This window comes from Brachyistius frenatus, unplaced genomic scaffold (assembly GCF_029030835.1).
Source record: "Brachyistius frenatus isolate BFR_SWC_R1_liver_20210118 unplaced genomic scaffold, ASM2903083v1 Contig_54, whole genome shotgun sequence".
Taxonomy (NCBI): Eukaryota; Metazoa; Chordata; class Actinopteri; family Embiotocidae; genus Brachyistius; species Brachyistius frenatus.
Genome location: NW_027210653.1, coordinates 466,107 through 481,252, shown reverse-complemented (window position 1 = coordinate 481,252; position 15,146 = coordinate 466,107). Strand labels below are relative to the sequence as shown.

The 15,146-nt window shown below is 42.2% G+C and overlaps 1 protein-coding gene across 9 annotated transcripts in view; it reads left to right on the top strand.

Moving 5' to 3' along the window:
- LOC138624706 (adhesion G protein-coupled receptor L3-like) overlaps positions 1 to 15,146 on the top strand; it is a 153,052-nt gene that overhangs the window by 89,271 nt on the left and 48,635 nt on the right. For all 9 annotated transcript variants that reach the window (XM_069705098.1, XM_069705091.1, XM_069705095.1 and 6 more), the window contains 2 exons: positions 9,373 to 9,556; positions 14,520 to 14,642. In XM_069705098.1, coding sequence (XP_069561199.1) covers positions 9,373 to 9,556; positions 14,520 to 14,642 — 307 coding nt within the window. The remainder of the gene's footprint in view (positions 1 to 9,372; positions 9,557 to 14,519; positions 14,643 to 15,146) is intronic.

Sequence of the window (15,146 nt, the reverse complement as noted above, 5' to 3'; positions counted from 1 at the left end):
AGCATGAGGCCGGGAATTTTCTATATTTTGAAATACCCATTGTGGATTTCTCAAGCATCTCCATCACTTTAAGAATGCCCTAGAACCATCACATCAGCGCTGCTTTCCAGTGAAATAACCCACATAAGTGCCTCGTATCAGTCAAAAATAAAGCTCTCAGGCATGTAACACATGCCTACAGTTCTCAGCAACTGCTTAAGAGCCAAAAAAGTAACCTCATTATCCGAACAAGTCAACTTCTAACTACTAAGTCAGCCAAAGTCATGGCATGTTATGATTCTCCCTGATGCATAATACATATTGGTCCCCATTTTTTTTTTTTTTTTTAAAGGGGGGGGGGGGTGGTGTTCTTGCCTCTCTCAGCTATTTCTCAGGCTACTGAGTGATGTTGTTATCCCCGGGGTGACATTTTAGCTGTCATCTGAATAATTTCTACCTTGACAGGGGGACTGTGGGAGAAGTTGACATCCCTGTCCTCCGTACAGATGGTTTAAATTGAGCTGCACATTAGAGCCAGATGTTGCTTTATATGCATGCTCCGTAGCGCTCATGTTAAGCAACATGTATTTCGCCCCGGTTCCTCCGAGGCATGTCAGGAGGCAGATTTGTTATTTATAGTCACGGGATTGTGCAAATGGCATCCATTGTTTGTATGTGGTCGCGTGTGCTCATATGTGCAGATTGGTACGTGTGTGCAAGATGCTTAAAGGATAACTTTGGTGGCATACTACGTTTTTCTGATGGTCAACAGACGCAAGAGAGAGAGACTTACAATCGAAAGAGAAGCAACCATTGTTAACTGTGTGTAGAGCCGAGGTGTAGATTGGTGGGCTGCCATAGACCTCCATCACTGGTGAAATGAATCAAAAACAGATTACTGAGCCACACAAGCTGACACATTCTTTCAGTACAATAAATCGTTTTTTGCGTCACACACCAAACTAGAGCAGTAAATACTCACCAGCACACCAAGCAGGTATCGATCTGCTGCTAAAAATAGTCCCACCCCCCCCAAACACGTACTCCCATTTGAGTAGCGTTTCTTTGCGGGGAAACTGCAATGCCCAGCTGTTTTGGGAAATTACAGTTTCACTATGTACCACGTAAAAAATACAAACAGTTTATTTGAAGAAGACAATGAGTCTACAGCCATGCCAGGGCCTTGTTGAGCCACACTTATATTCTGATCGTGACAACGCTTACGTGATAATTGTTTGCAGGTATAAAGTTTACCATGTTCACCATAGTAACCGAACATTTGATAATTAGCACAATAAACAGTAAGTCGAGTCTGACAGAAATGTACCACGTTTTGCAGGAACTTGTTCCCAGTGTGGTACAAATCCAAAATGTTCAATAGATGTTGATTCGTTTTCCAATTCAATTTTATTTTGAATAACCCCAAATCACAATATATGTCATTTCAAGACACTTTACATACTGAGGTTCTGACAACCGAGTCATACGACATTTTAGAGAATAAACCAGCAATTCCCAAAGGAGTCAGCTTAAAAGGAAGAAACAGGAAGAAACACTTGGAGGGAAAAACTCCCTGCTAACAGAAAGAAAGCCTCCGACAGAAGCAGGCTCAGAGGTGGGCGGCCATCTACCCCCACTAGTTGGGGAAAGAGAAAACAACGGCAGAGAAAGACTATGGTGATGCTTTATACATTACTACAGTTCATCCTAACAGGATTGGCTGTGTCAAATTTCTCCAAAATCCATCTAACAGTTGTCAACATATTTAACTAAAAACTGTAAATATCAACCTGACTGTCAGTTGGCTTCATCCCACCATGAATATCGGTCCAGTGGATATTTCAGTCTCGAGCCACGTCATTAGCGAGGCTGGAGAAGCTTAAAAAAAATAAATGACACAAATACCAGAAATACCCTGCACAGATTTATTTGTATGCCTCTGTGGATGCATCTGGGCTTTTGTTTTCACACTGTCGTTTTGAGCATCAACTCAACACCGTCGTACACAACTGTACACACCGCTCAGCTGTGCAGCTCTTCCTCTGCTTCATCCCTTTGCTGGGTGGACAAATTCAAACAACAGTGAAGTGTTTTCACTCGACGAACTAGAATAATGGTGCAACATCTGTGGCCTCAGGTAAACACCGCCATTGACTGCACACGGCGGCAGCCTTTGAGGGACTTTCATCGATTAGGGAAATTGGGCAATGTTTTCTCCAACAGGACCCTGGTGGTTAACGTAAGTGGGATTAGCAGAGGAATACAGAGCAAAATGAGAGACGCACCTGCCCGCCTCTGTTGTCCCTCTGCTCGGAAACCAGGCGCGGTGCTGAAAACAGACTTTGACAGCGCTGTGGGAAAAGGCAGAGCTAGTGGGAGGAGGTGCAGGTGGTGTTTGGTGGAGGGACATAGTCGGAAAGAAAGAACAGGGCTTGTGGTTGATGTCTAAATGAGATAAGGAGCGATTCTTATCTGGTTTAAGGCTTATATCATGTTTAAGTTGTAAATAAGGTAATGACACTTGAATCTCTATCTTGTTAGGATTATCGGGGAATTTCAGCTTTATTTGCTACTTCAGTTACCTATTCATAAACACTTCAACCTGCAGACATTTCTGTGCCTCAGCTGAGCTTGTGCAGATGCAATAGTGATTAATTGTGACTACGTCTGCGTCTTACTCGGTTGTTTAGAAAGAGTCATATCTGCTACATGTCACAGCCAATTTCATCCCGCCGAACAGGATTTGGCCTTGTTGAAGCTACAAAGCATATAATGATCAACTCCCTATGTTCTGCATTTTCCCCTGCAGGAACGTTTCTCTGTTGTGCCCTTTCGTTTTGAACAAACAAGATAAAAATGGCGCCCTGCCTCCCCTGCCTTTTGGTCATATTAATGGCAGCTTGTTTATAAGCAGTGACATTATGGTCGCCCAATTACTGTGATTACGTCCATCCGGGTTGTTCCAAAGTCAAACGCGCTCGCTTTGAACAGCGTCTTCCTTTTACCATTTGTTTTCTTTCTGCTCAAAGCAAGTTGGAAAAGAGGGGTTTACAGTAAATTATAATATGACCCGTCCCTGTTCCGTCAAAAATAGTATCTCGCGCCTCGGTGGGAGCCAAGCGAGTGTAAATTTGCAAGATACAAGGCGGGCTTTGAGCGCCGACCCTCATTAAAATGATACCTTTGCATGAAGACAGGACCAGAGGGAGTGTCACAGCGCAGGATGACCTCAGAGCAAGCGAAACAGAGGGAGGCTCCTCGTTCAGGAATGATCAAATTTGCCCTGGTAGTCAATTTGTTAAAAGATGAAGATAACCACCTCCTCATAAACAGAGACCGCCTCATCTGGCCTGCAGTGCAGAGTTCAGCCTGGATAATCTGACAAGAGATGTGACTGCTCAAGTGGAGATTGCTCTGCTCAACCGTGTATTGTGGTAATCGAGAATGTCCTGCGCTTATATTTTGAAGTATGAGATCAAATCTGAGTTGTCCATATATGCACATGCTGTATATGTACAGTTACATTCTTAGCAGATAAGAAGCTGCTTTTGAAGGCTTTGTAAAATTACTGAGCATTACTCACATGTTAAATGCTCTCTCTTGTCTTTATTTCTGCAGGATCTTAACACAAATACAGTTCATATTTACTAGTTCATTACAATTACTGATACTGTGCCTAAATCAATGAATTACTGAAATTAGTGCTTCCTGTTTCAAATTAAAAGCACACACCCAGCAAGGTGCAGATTAGTGTAGGTTTCAAAGAAAGAGCATCAAAATTCAAATAATTGTTACAAACCAAACGCTTACCATAAACTAATATATTTTTTCAATAGAGTGCTTTTAATGTAAAAAAATAAATAAAAAAAATCTGTGCAGTGTTGATTTTAATTGACTATACCTTAAATTTAACCAACAGCAAAACATAACTGGGAGTGACTAGAAATAATATTTGTGCAAAAAAAAATTTGTTCTGGTAGAAAAGAGAAAATGTGACAGGTTTTAGTCGAAGAAACATCCATTCTTGGAAAATGTGCTTAAATGACCAAACAGAAACCTGAAAAGGAATCTGAAATTACCGCAGGTCTCGACGATAAGTCCGGTTTCAAAGAAAAGGCCCGGTTTACATTGCAGCTGAGGTAAATAAAGGGTCACGATCTGGGAAGCGGTACGATGAAACCTAAGACATAAGGCAAAAAAAAAAAAAGAAACAAATACAAAGGCAATCCCTGAGAAACTCACCTAAACAGAAACAACTACCCACTTACGAGAGAGAGAGAGAGAGAGAGAGAGAGAGGGCCTTCATGAAATATTAAAGCTGACGGTTTCAGAGATTCTCAAAGAAGACAGATGAGTTGGCTCGCAGGTAAAATGAAACAGAAAAGAAAGGCAGAAATGATGCAACAGCTTCACTTGTGCCAAGAGACATCTAGTCAGACAGAAAAGGAAAATATATCCCACCTTGTTTGTGTTGCCCCCCACGCCCCACCCCCCATACCCAACCCTCAACACACACACACACACTCACACCTCATTTTGAGATCAGCCTTCAACGTCAGTGAGCAAAAACAAGTGAGAGGAACCAACTGGTGAAACAGGAAGGGAGGAGTGAGGAGAAACGAGGGGACGAGAGAGCCGAGCCAGCCGGAGAGGGAAGAGAGGGAGATCAGCCTCAGCCAGAATCAATTTCCCAGACCCCGAGTTCATTTCATCAATCAGCGCACAGATAGAGGCACACACACTACGGCTTGACTTGGACCCTTGCCAAGCTCACACTAATGTCCACCTCTCCCTTCCTTCCTTCTGCATTGGTATAAATGGCCCCGTGCACTGCAGCTTTTCACAGCTAGTCATCATCCTTGTTCCAAGCGGAACATTCCAGCACTGACTCCAGTTAACGATTAACATTTCCTCGTGTACCAGAAACCGAATAACAAAAAAAACCATTTCCGCTGGATTACGTTCTTCCACCGTGAAGATAAACTCGCTAAAAGATGGCTGTGAGTTTGCAGCAGCAGAGTGAGTTGCTACGTTTGACAGATGGAGTGGCAGTGTGGTAATAGCGGTAAAATAGCAGTGAGCCAGCGCCACACATCCGCGGCTCCATTGCAAAGATTATGATGACGGTGGTGCTGCTCGGGTGCACCACCTCCCACCTCCCACCTCCCAACCGCCCTCCTCCCTCTGCATTTTCCCATCGAGGCTGGAAATGTGCTGTTGTCACACTGATCACGTGAAATTTGGGAAATTGAGCCAAATGATTTAAAAGTGGGAGCGGCGCAGTGTGTGCAGTGGTTAGCGCTGTCGCCTCACAGCAAGGCGGACCTGGGTCCGAACCTCGGCCGGGGCCTTTCTGTGTGGAGTTTGTATGTTCTCTCCGTGTCTGCGTGGATTTTTTTTTTCTCCGTCCTTCCACCGTCCAAAGACATGCATGTCAGGTGTCCCATGTTCCCTGTTCACTATAAAATACTATACTATATATATACTATAAATAATCAACTCTAAAAGATGATTTTCAGCCTTAGAAAATGACCCATCAACCAACAATGACCTTAAATCACTTCCCCTCAACGCCATCATTACCATCTTAGCAACTCAACAGCATTCTTTGATATGTTGGTTGCCTGGCAACCTCACGATGATGGCATGACTCCCAGATGTTGCTGCGCCCGCCCAAGAAATATGTTTTTGTTCTCTTTAAACACACAAAAAAAACCACATGCTCTTGGGTTTAGGAATAGTTCCACTAAATCACAGTATATTTCAGATTTCAGCTCGTACAGCGCAGGCTTTAAAAAGGCTTTATGGTTGTTTTATCGCCAAACGCCGATTACAATGAAATGGCTTCGAGATCAAACATTTTTTGGGTGGTTTGAAGTCCTGTCTTTTTAGTTGTAGAGTTGGGACAGGTCTGACAAAGAAGGCCATTTGGGATTTCAAACATAGTTCAGGTGACGAGTGCAAAATGGTCCCGCTACATGAGTGAATGGCCAGGTTCCATGTGGACAAAGGAAAAGGTAAATTGAGTGCGCGTGAAGGTGCCAATATGTTTTTGTTGGTCTCTGACACCTACAGCTCGTGCTCCTGAGCTTCTTTTCATTTTTTGGGTCAGAGGGACAGGCAGAACCAATCCAAACTCCATGATGACATTTTATTGAATAGAAATATTAGATGTGCCCGTGGGAGCAAGATCTGTCAACAAAAACATTTTGACACTTAATAAGATAAGAAGGTGATGGCTTTCATATATATATATATATATATATATATAAAAAAAAACTGACATGTAACATTTCACCCACCATGTCACCACTGTGCTTTCACTGCTTGGATGATTCTTATGTATTCAGATAAGTTGATGGATTGTGCTCCTAATTGGTCTGGGTAGATTTGTAGTTGGATTGGCTCATGAAATGAATTGAGAGCTGGATTGTTGTTGGAAACAACAAAGTGTCCTTAAAGAAATAGGGAGACATTCGACACAGACACTTTGGAGGATGAACTTATTTGGTTGTTGAGGGTTCGGTAAGAAGAACAAACTTAACAAACATCCGCATCTCTGAAGTTCAGTAATTAGCATGTTGTCCAATGTTTTCTTCATCCCCTGAAATATATTGCGCTATGGTATGCTAACTGGTGGCTTAACCATACCAGCGAACGAGTAGTATTCATTTTCTCAAACTAACTGTCTACGAGAAAGCTAATAAGACAATTTCCCAACATGTCAAACTATTTGTCCAACATTTGACACTTTTTCCTAGAAGAAAAACAAGAAGGATGTGATGACATCTGAGTCCTCAGTGACTGTTTGTAACGCGTGAATTGGTGGGGGAAAAAAACACTCCCGAGATGCAGTGAAGCAGCACAGAAAAGTCATTTTTCTGATAAAGGAACTGTCCCTACACAGGGAACACATCTGCTCTGGATGTTTTAGACTGCAGGAACATACAGCCGGCTTTCTGTTTAGTCTTTATTATTGTATTGCATGTGGAGATTAAAAGTTGAGGTGTCATCGGGAAAGCACGCTGTCAATCACCTGCCTTCCAGCGTGGAGACAATGCGCCACGGTCTTTATGGTATAATTTCATTCTCTGCTTTAAATGAAGCCGGATTGGCGTGCTATTTGCCTATTAATAACAATAATGACTCATTTGTGTCACAGTGATTTGGGAATGTATTGCATGGCCAAATTATGCACTGAGTCAATGTCGGCTTTATTGCTTTCCTTCACCTAATCTTATAAGTGCCTGAAGAACCCGTTTGAAAACTGATCCTGATTCTAATATTAATACTCGTCCCTCAGTTGTTTATCAATTATCCATTGCATATTCCCTCCTCATCAGGTGTCTGACCCTTCCCCTCGGTCTTCGGGGAGGAGGGAGAGGGGGGGGGACGTTCTTCTCTTTTATACGCGTCTTCTGCGCGTGAAAGACAGACGGCCTCCTCTGCAAGTCCATCAATGCTTTCTCCGATGAACCATTATTTCAGTGTTTTAAGAAGTGCTGAAAGAAAAATCATGCAGCGGTGAACAAAGGGTAAAAAAAAAAAAAAAAAAGAAAAGAAAAGAAGAATGTCAGTGCCGGAGGAAAAAGAGCTGCTTAATTGAGAGTGAATCAACCTCTGCCTGTAGCTGAATGTCAAAAGGTGTGATTGGAGATTGGCTGCAGATAATGAATAATTACATCAAAGTTGGTTGACTTTGTGTGGAGCTGTTTCACCGCGCCTGCGGTTTGTGCACACACCTGTGTATGTTCCCTGTGCACTAGCAGGTGCAGAGGTGTGTGCTCAGTCTTGCGTCAGACTCCAGCGGTGTGTGTCTGTCTGTGTGTGTGTGTGTGTGTGTGTGTGTGTGTGTGTGTGTGTGTGTGTGTGTGTGTGTGTGTGTGTGTGTGTGTGTGTGTGTGTGTGGGTGGTTGTGTCTGGGTATGTTTTGAATGGGGAAAAAGACAGCTGGTGCTATTTAAAATTCTCAGCCAGCGCCAGCGAGTTCACTACAATCAGTCATCCATCTCCACCCGGCTCTGCCAGTTATTCCAAGCAAACATACAACTTAACATTATATGGTAATTGAGGGGGTCGATTACACTTCAGCATTGCCGTCACCCCCGCCAACAACCCTTGTCTTCTTTTTCTGATCAGGAATTCATCTGATACACTCGAGCGCAGGATTTCTCTTATCGCCTTCAGCTTCATCCACACACTGTTTTGGAGTCAGACTAAAACTCGTATTCCCTTTCATAATCCGTTGATCAAAAAGGGGATCTGAGAAAAGCTCAGGGAGGGTTTCTGTGGCATGACACCTCCCTGTTTTTACTTACATCGTAGCCTCCATCTTCAGAATGTCACAAACTTCTGAAGCGTGCAAAGGGAATCTCAATTTTTTTTAAATTCAAATCCAATCCAGGATTTTCTCAGTGGTGCGTTGAAATGGTACTGTTAATAGCAGTGCACAACATGTCTAAGAATTGCCTATTTGGCCATGTAGTGCACTGTAATAGTTTAGATGTAGCTTCTTTTTTTTTTCTTTCCACGGGCAGTCCTCATTTTGCTCTTTGGAGGCAGCGGTACCAGGAATGAATCGCTTTCCTTGACCAATTAGCATTCCATTCATAAATCTTGCCATTGGCATTTTTAAATCTTTAATGGCTCTTAATTTTTCATCTTGTCTTTCGGATGTTCTTGTTTCCTCCTTGCTTATTCGCTTTGGCATTGTTGTGGGGGGGGGATTAAAGAAGCCATAATTGTTGTTCAATGCTTATTAATATGCAGGATAGATTGGAGGGGAATGGTTGCAGATAGTTGCCAGGAGCAACTACCTTTTTTACATCCATTGGAATGTCTCAGTGTTGCTTATTCTATTTATTTCGCAATGCTTTTGTGTATTGGGAGTGTCTGCATGGAAGAAAATTTATCACACCAATTAAAGGCTGTGGCCTCAAGTCATGTAAGAATTGGCCTGTAGTCCTGCAAGCATTGGCTCTGATTCATTTACATGATTAATTCTCCCTGAGGATGAAAGGAAACGGCAACAAAAGCAAGCTGACAACATATTCAGTGTTGTTACAGATTCAGGTGTTGCTGCCGCTAGTTCGCGATGCATGTCCGAAAGCATAGCTTGTAAAGGAATTAGAAACAGAGTCATGAAATTGCAGTGAAAAGATGATTATGACATTTTCAGTTCAAATGAAAGAGCAAAAGTGGGAAAAAAAAACAACAACAACAGCAACACTTCATGCTTCTTCCTCGCACAATCCCACAGGATTGTTTTTCTCAGCATTGGACTCTCTTTGATCTCCCTTCACTCATACCATTTACCAAATCACCATGTCAAGCAACAGCAGTCCCAGGCCAGCTTAGCCTCTTCTCACTAAATCGATGATTTGGACTCCCCAGGCCATGGTGGAGACGGTCAACAATTTGCTGCAGCCGCAGGCCCGGGCGGCTTGGAGGGAGCTGAGCACGGGCGAGCAGCTGAGGGCCGCCACCATGCTGCTGGACACGGTGGAGCAGGGGGCCTTTGTCCTGGCTGATAACCTGCTGAAGACGGACATCGTGCAGGAGAACACCGACAACATCCGTGAGTAGACGTTTCAGTTGTACACCTTCACGAGATATCCTCACTTCCTGTCAGCAAAGATTTTTTTTGCATCGGGTGAAGTTTGAAGACAGGACTTTTTTGGCTTGCTTAAAAGGTTGAATTACCTTGTTAAAAATTCAGGAGATAACGTTAAAATATTCAGATACATTCACGTAACGTAACAAAAATCAAACCACATTTTTGAGCTTCAGGAGGACTTGATATCTGGATTTTTTTTTTTTTTTTATTTTATAAGAGATGAAGGCAGTGACATTTCTATGCCAGGATGCAAATTACATTTAATTTGGTTGTTTTTGTTTGTATGAGTAAACCAGCTTGGGCAGAATTATCTTCTCAAGCTGCTCAGAAACAGATTATTAGCTCATCCGGAAGACTCAGCATTGCCAATTACGATAGTTAGACAATTATAAGACAAATTTAAAGAGCTGGATGTCTTTTTCATTTCTTTATTTTTAGCCTTTTCTCTCATGGTGTCTGAAGCTTCTCAGCTGTCATTGGTCTTACTTGTTGTACAGGGGTTACAAAGTTCACCATACAGCTATTGATTCTGCGTACTCTCATATTGACAGCAGAGCTCTTGAAGCGGCGAATCAAGTGTGAAGGTCACCGGAGTAATGCTTTTTTTCTTGCAGCAGGTTAAATATGGCAGGAGGACGGTTTGTGGCTGATGGGAGTCAGCTGTAAATTGACAATTATCTCGAATGATTGTGTTTATATTCGTGTCAGTTATTAGCCAAACTTAACCACCAGTCGTGCAGATCAGGGATCAGTGCTCATTATTCAGTGTATAAATACCAAGTGAGCACAGATAATGGAACTTCTGTCATAACTGTTTTCTCTGGTGCTGTAATTCAAAACCCGATACGTCAGATGTTGGAATTTATAATTTATTAAATCTGCAGTTTACAGTGAACCATTTATAAAACACCAAGTAAAACTAAATTAAATAAGTTTTTTTGCAGATGGAGTCGGGGAAGGGGGAAAAATAATGTCATGATGTATCATCGCCCTCTATGAATTTTTTTTCAAGTTCCTGCTGCCATGGCAACCTAAAAATATAGGTCTACCGACTTAAAAGGAAGCAAGCGTAAGGAGAATTAATAAAATGGGTTTTATTGTATCTGGCACACAATTCATCTGGGTATTAAGGCGATTCTGGGCTCGTTTGGAGAGGGGAATGAGACGATGACTGCACGACTCGAGTGAGATTTTATAGCCCATAGTGGCCGTCTGGTTAATTATGTGCTGGTGACATGTTTACTAGGCCTTATCTCTCTTGTTTGCTCGGCTTTTTTTTTTTTTTTTTTTTTTTCAGCCAGTTGCCTCCTGCAATTCCTCATGCCATGTGGGGTAGTTAAATGAGGACAAGGAGGCCTTTTTAAAACATTGGTAATCACTCTGGCAGCTAATTATCGATCCCTCCCTGTGACTTACGTGCAACGTGCAGGTGTGCTGTGTCTTACACACATTGCACCTGCCGACATGTTCTCGGCGGCAGGGTGAGCTGTGTTTCCTTGCCTTAAAGGGAATCTTGAAGCGCCAAGAAAGCCTCGTTCCAATTTTAGGCTCAAGCTGATAATGAGATCTAGTTTCTTCGCTTTCAAAGAAGGATATTTCCTCAGCCATTGTGTCTGTGTTTGTGTTTACACGTCACAGTGCATGTGCTCTTCTAGGGCTTTTATCTGCAGGAGAGTGCGCCTCACTCTACGCGTGATAATCTTATGAACAGATTTCTGACGATTAGCGTGTTATTTAAACCGGCTTTAAAGGTATAGCCTGTGGGTCCAACAACTCCTATGGCATCAAAGAAATTCCCTAAAGCCCATCGTAAGCTCTTTTACACAAGCACACAGGGAAATGGGAGCAAGAGGGAGAAGAAAAATGCCTCCTTTCTTCAAGAGGCAGGCGTGGAATCCAGGGAATGGTGAGCTATCTGGGGTATTGTCTTAGCAATGTTGAATAGGAATGTATAACAAAAAAAACAAAAAAAACTGGCCTTTACAAAAGCACAAGAGAATGTTAATACAAAAGATTTTTTTTTAAGAGAAACTCTGGGAAGCGTTGGTATGAGAACAGATACAAAGGGGGATTAAAATGTGCCCTCTGTGTAGCTTCTCGTTGGCCGTAACCTTTATCAAAGTCAGAGGTGTCACAGTCCACTCGCATCAGATCATCAGCTGAATGCGTTATCAGGCTTAATTAAGTTTTTATTCCTTATGCTTGATGAAGTTGTGTTTCAAGTACAGACCACAGACTAATCTGCCCGCCAGTCTGAGTGTTGCTGTAGCAACGGCTCACATTCCTGCGGTGGCATCGTGTAACTGAACGCCGATGTGTTGACAGTGGAAGTGTAGTTGTTTGGACTGATCGTGGTCGGCAATCACCTCGAGAGGTGAATGTAGCTGCTATGAAAGGGAATGTTACTCTGTGTCAAAACACTTTTCTGAAATTGGACATGATGTCATCCTTAGAAGACAAAAAAACATTTTCACTCAGAGACATCAGGATCAAGGAACTGACCTTTTTACCAAGGCTCTGCTTTTTGAGGGAGCTCTGAAATAATCCAAGCCGTTATACTGATTCTGATGGCTGAACAACATTAATAAATACAGAACATAAATGGCTAATAAATATTACGTGGTCATTAATATCATAAAATGTAGAACATAAAGAGTGTTTGAGGAAGCTCCACCAGCACACAGCCTGTGCATCAACATGAACATGTATCGGAGTTGTGCTTTACATCTGTATGAATATGATCGGACATTACATGTCTGATGATAGTCAAGAATCTGATGAATGAAGTCAACGATTATGACGGAAGTCATATTTTTCAATGGATTAAACAAACAAAACTTTTGAGGTTCTGGAGGGCAGATTTTGTTTCCTTGAGATCAGATGTTCTCAGAGTTTTCAGACTGTGTACCGATGTGTGCCAAACCAAATTTTCCAAAACCACTTTCCATCGCAGGTACCAAGGTTATTTTTCAAAAAACGAAATTCACTGTTTTAACCGAACGATAGCCTCAGAAAGGCCCAATAACAGCAACAAAAGGCAAAGAAGAAATGGCACCGCTCTCCGACGACTCCTCAGCATTGAAAGGTCCGTCTATCCTGTCAGGTCCAGCGTAGTCACCTTCCTCTCTACTGTTTTTTTGGACCTTGTAGCCATTTGAAAAATTCCACTCATTCAGCTTGCTAAAATGCACAAATGAGGAGTCTGAATCTGACTGCGTCAAACCGAAGTTGGCTATGTTGGACGTGAAATCTCGCCACCCTACGTGGCTATGCACTGGCACATTTTATTCCTAAAACATTTCAATGGTTAACAACTAATTTTTCCATCTTCCAAGCTAACCCCCACTGGTGATTCCGTCTTATTTACAGTCTCACAATCTCATTTTTTTTTTTTAAACATCCGAAGACTTCTAGATGACCTTTTAATGACTGTATTTCATCACATAGCAGTTCTTCCACAGTCTCAGTGACATCTTTCTTGCATGACGCTGTGCATTAATGCCTAAAGGGTGTTATCCTTTTCATAAACCACAGCATTACATGTGCATTTACAGTTACAGTGATATGTCACTGTTTGTTTACTTACACCTACAACATGGATGAATCCATAGTGCTCATACGGGACTAAGACACTCGTGCAGCTTCTTTCCTGTATTTCTACCTTGCCATGAATCAGAGGATTCATCTCAGTGCTTTGGGAGTTAATTTGACATTCAGGAATACCTAGTCTCCACACAGGTCACTGTTACTTGAGATTAGAGCACACTAGATTGCTTTATTAAATTGAATTGTATCATGGTGTAATAACTTTGATGGAATGAGCTTTTTATTTCAGCCAGGCTCCTATCAGCAGCTCATTTCCCTCTGCTGTATGACACCGGACTCTTTGAACCATAAATTAGGAGCTTGCTTCAGACACAACAGCTGTTGAGCTGCCACAGATGCAAGCTCGTCCTCCCTCGCAGGTCTTTATCTTCTTGTATCTCTCTCCTCTCTACGTGCTAATTTTTTTTTTTTTCAGTCATAAGCCAAAGACAACCATTGTTTTTACAATTTAAGAGAAAACAATGTCACCGGATCGTCATTTATGGCACAACGCCACACGCGTGGTTGAGAGCGAGGAAGGGCCTTCAAAGCTGTGTGAATCAAGTGAGGATGTGTTGCATTTAAGGCTCCTTAGAGATTCAGTGATTAATAAAACCTGCGACACAAGGATGGCTTTGTGAATCAATGAAGCGAGTGATGATGCGTCTGAAGTTACCAAATGGCTGCTGTCTGCTTCAGCCGTCACCTGAGCAATAATAACATGTTCCTGATTGCAGTTTAAGTAGTCAGTGATAATCAATAATCAATTTCTGTAAATTAAGACCAAGGCCTTTACTGGTGGCCCACATTGGATGCAATAAGATGCCGAGCATAATTACGAGGAAGTGGATCAATAAGTTCGGAAACTGCTCTGTTTGTGCGTCAATGGTAAGTGCCGGAGGTCTCTGCTGCTGAGTTAGACAAATGCACCTGGACCAGCACTTACAAAAACATGCATAACTCAGGTGCTGACGGCAATTGCAACCCCTTACTTATGAGGGTAAAACCTTCTCCCTGCTCTGCACATTGTTTGCGCGCAATAGCAGTCTGTGAACTTAATGATGCACCCTTGTATATACTTAGTTATTCAAAAGGAAAAGCTAAATCTGATAAAAAAAAAAAAAAATTTAAAATGGTCCAGTTGCTTGGTATTGTTCATCTTTTTTGCAAACCGGTCATGAAAATGGTGGAAAAAAAAGGTAAACTTCACTCAACACAATAATTCATTTCACATTTAGTAAGACTGCATCAACAGTAAAACTCTTTGAGTCAAAGAGTTGAAAATACCAGTTTTTCCTGTGACTCGTGTTGTTCGTTATTTCGTCCTGTTCGTGTGCAGAGCTGGAGGTAGCGAGGATGAGCACAGATGGCAATTTGCCTGACCTGAAGTTCCCACAAACCGGAGGCCAAGGCAACTCCATCCACCTCTCGGCGAACACTCTGAAGCAGCACGGAAGAAACGGTAAGAGGGCAAAACCTTTTGAATCGCTCGGTCCCCTGTTGTTGGTGCGAAGTTAAATCATGCAGCTTCGGTCGGTGTATTATAAAAATGCAACAAATGAAATGTCACTTGGAAATATTATTGTATAGCTTAAAAAAAAAAACTTTCTTGCTTACAAGATGTACTGTAATAAATCAGAAATTATTTTTGTTATTTGTTTTTCCTCTCTTCTCTTGGATGTGTCAATGCACAGGGTTACGTTGGTTTTTGTGGGAATGTCATTACAGATGCTTATGAATAACTTTCAATTTGCGGCCCGGATCCTTTGTTGGTCTGCACATAAAGCGCTTGGATCTCACTGCAGTTTTCAAACGGGGCCCTTGCTGTGGAATCGGTTACATTCAAGCACTGCCTCTGAACTGTAAATGAGGCAGTTAGACACAATACGTAGCCGTCTTCGGCAGCAATGCAGCCCCATTTTTAGACTTTATCATCAGCTCATGCAAATCAGAATCAACGCAAGCT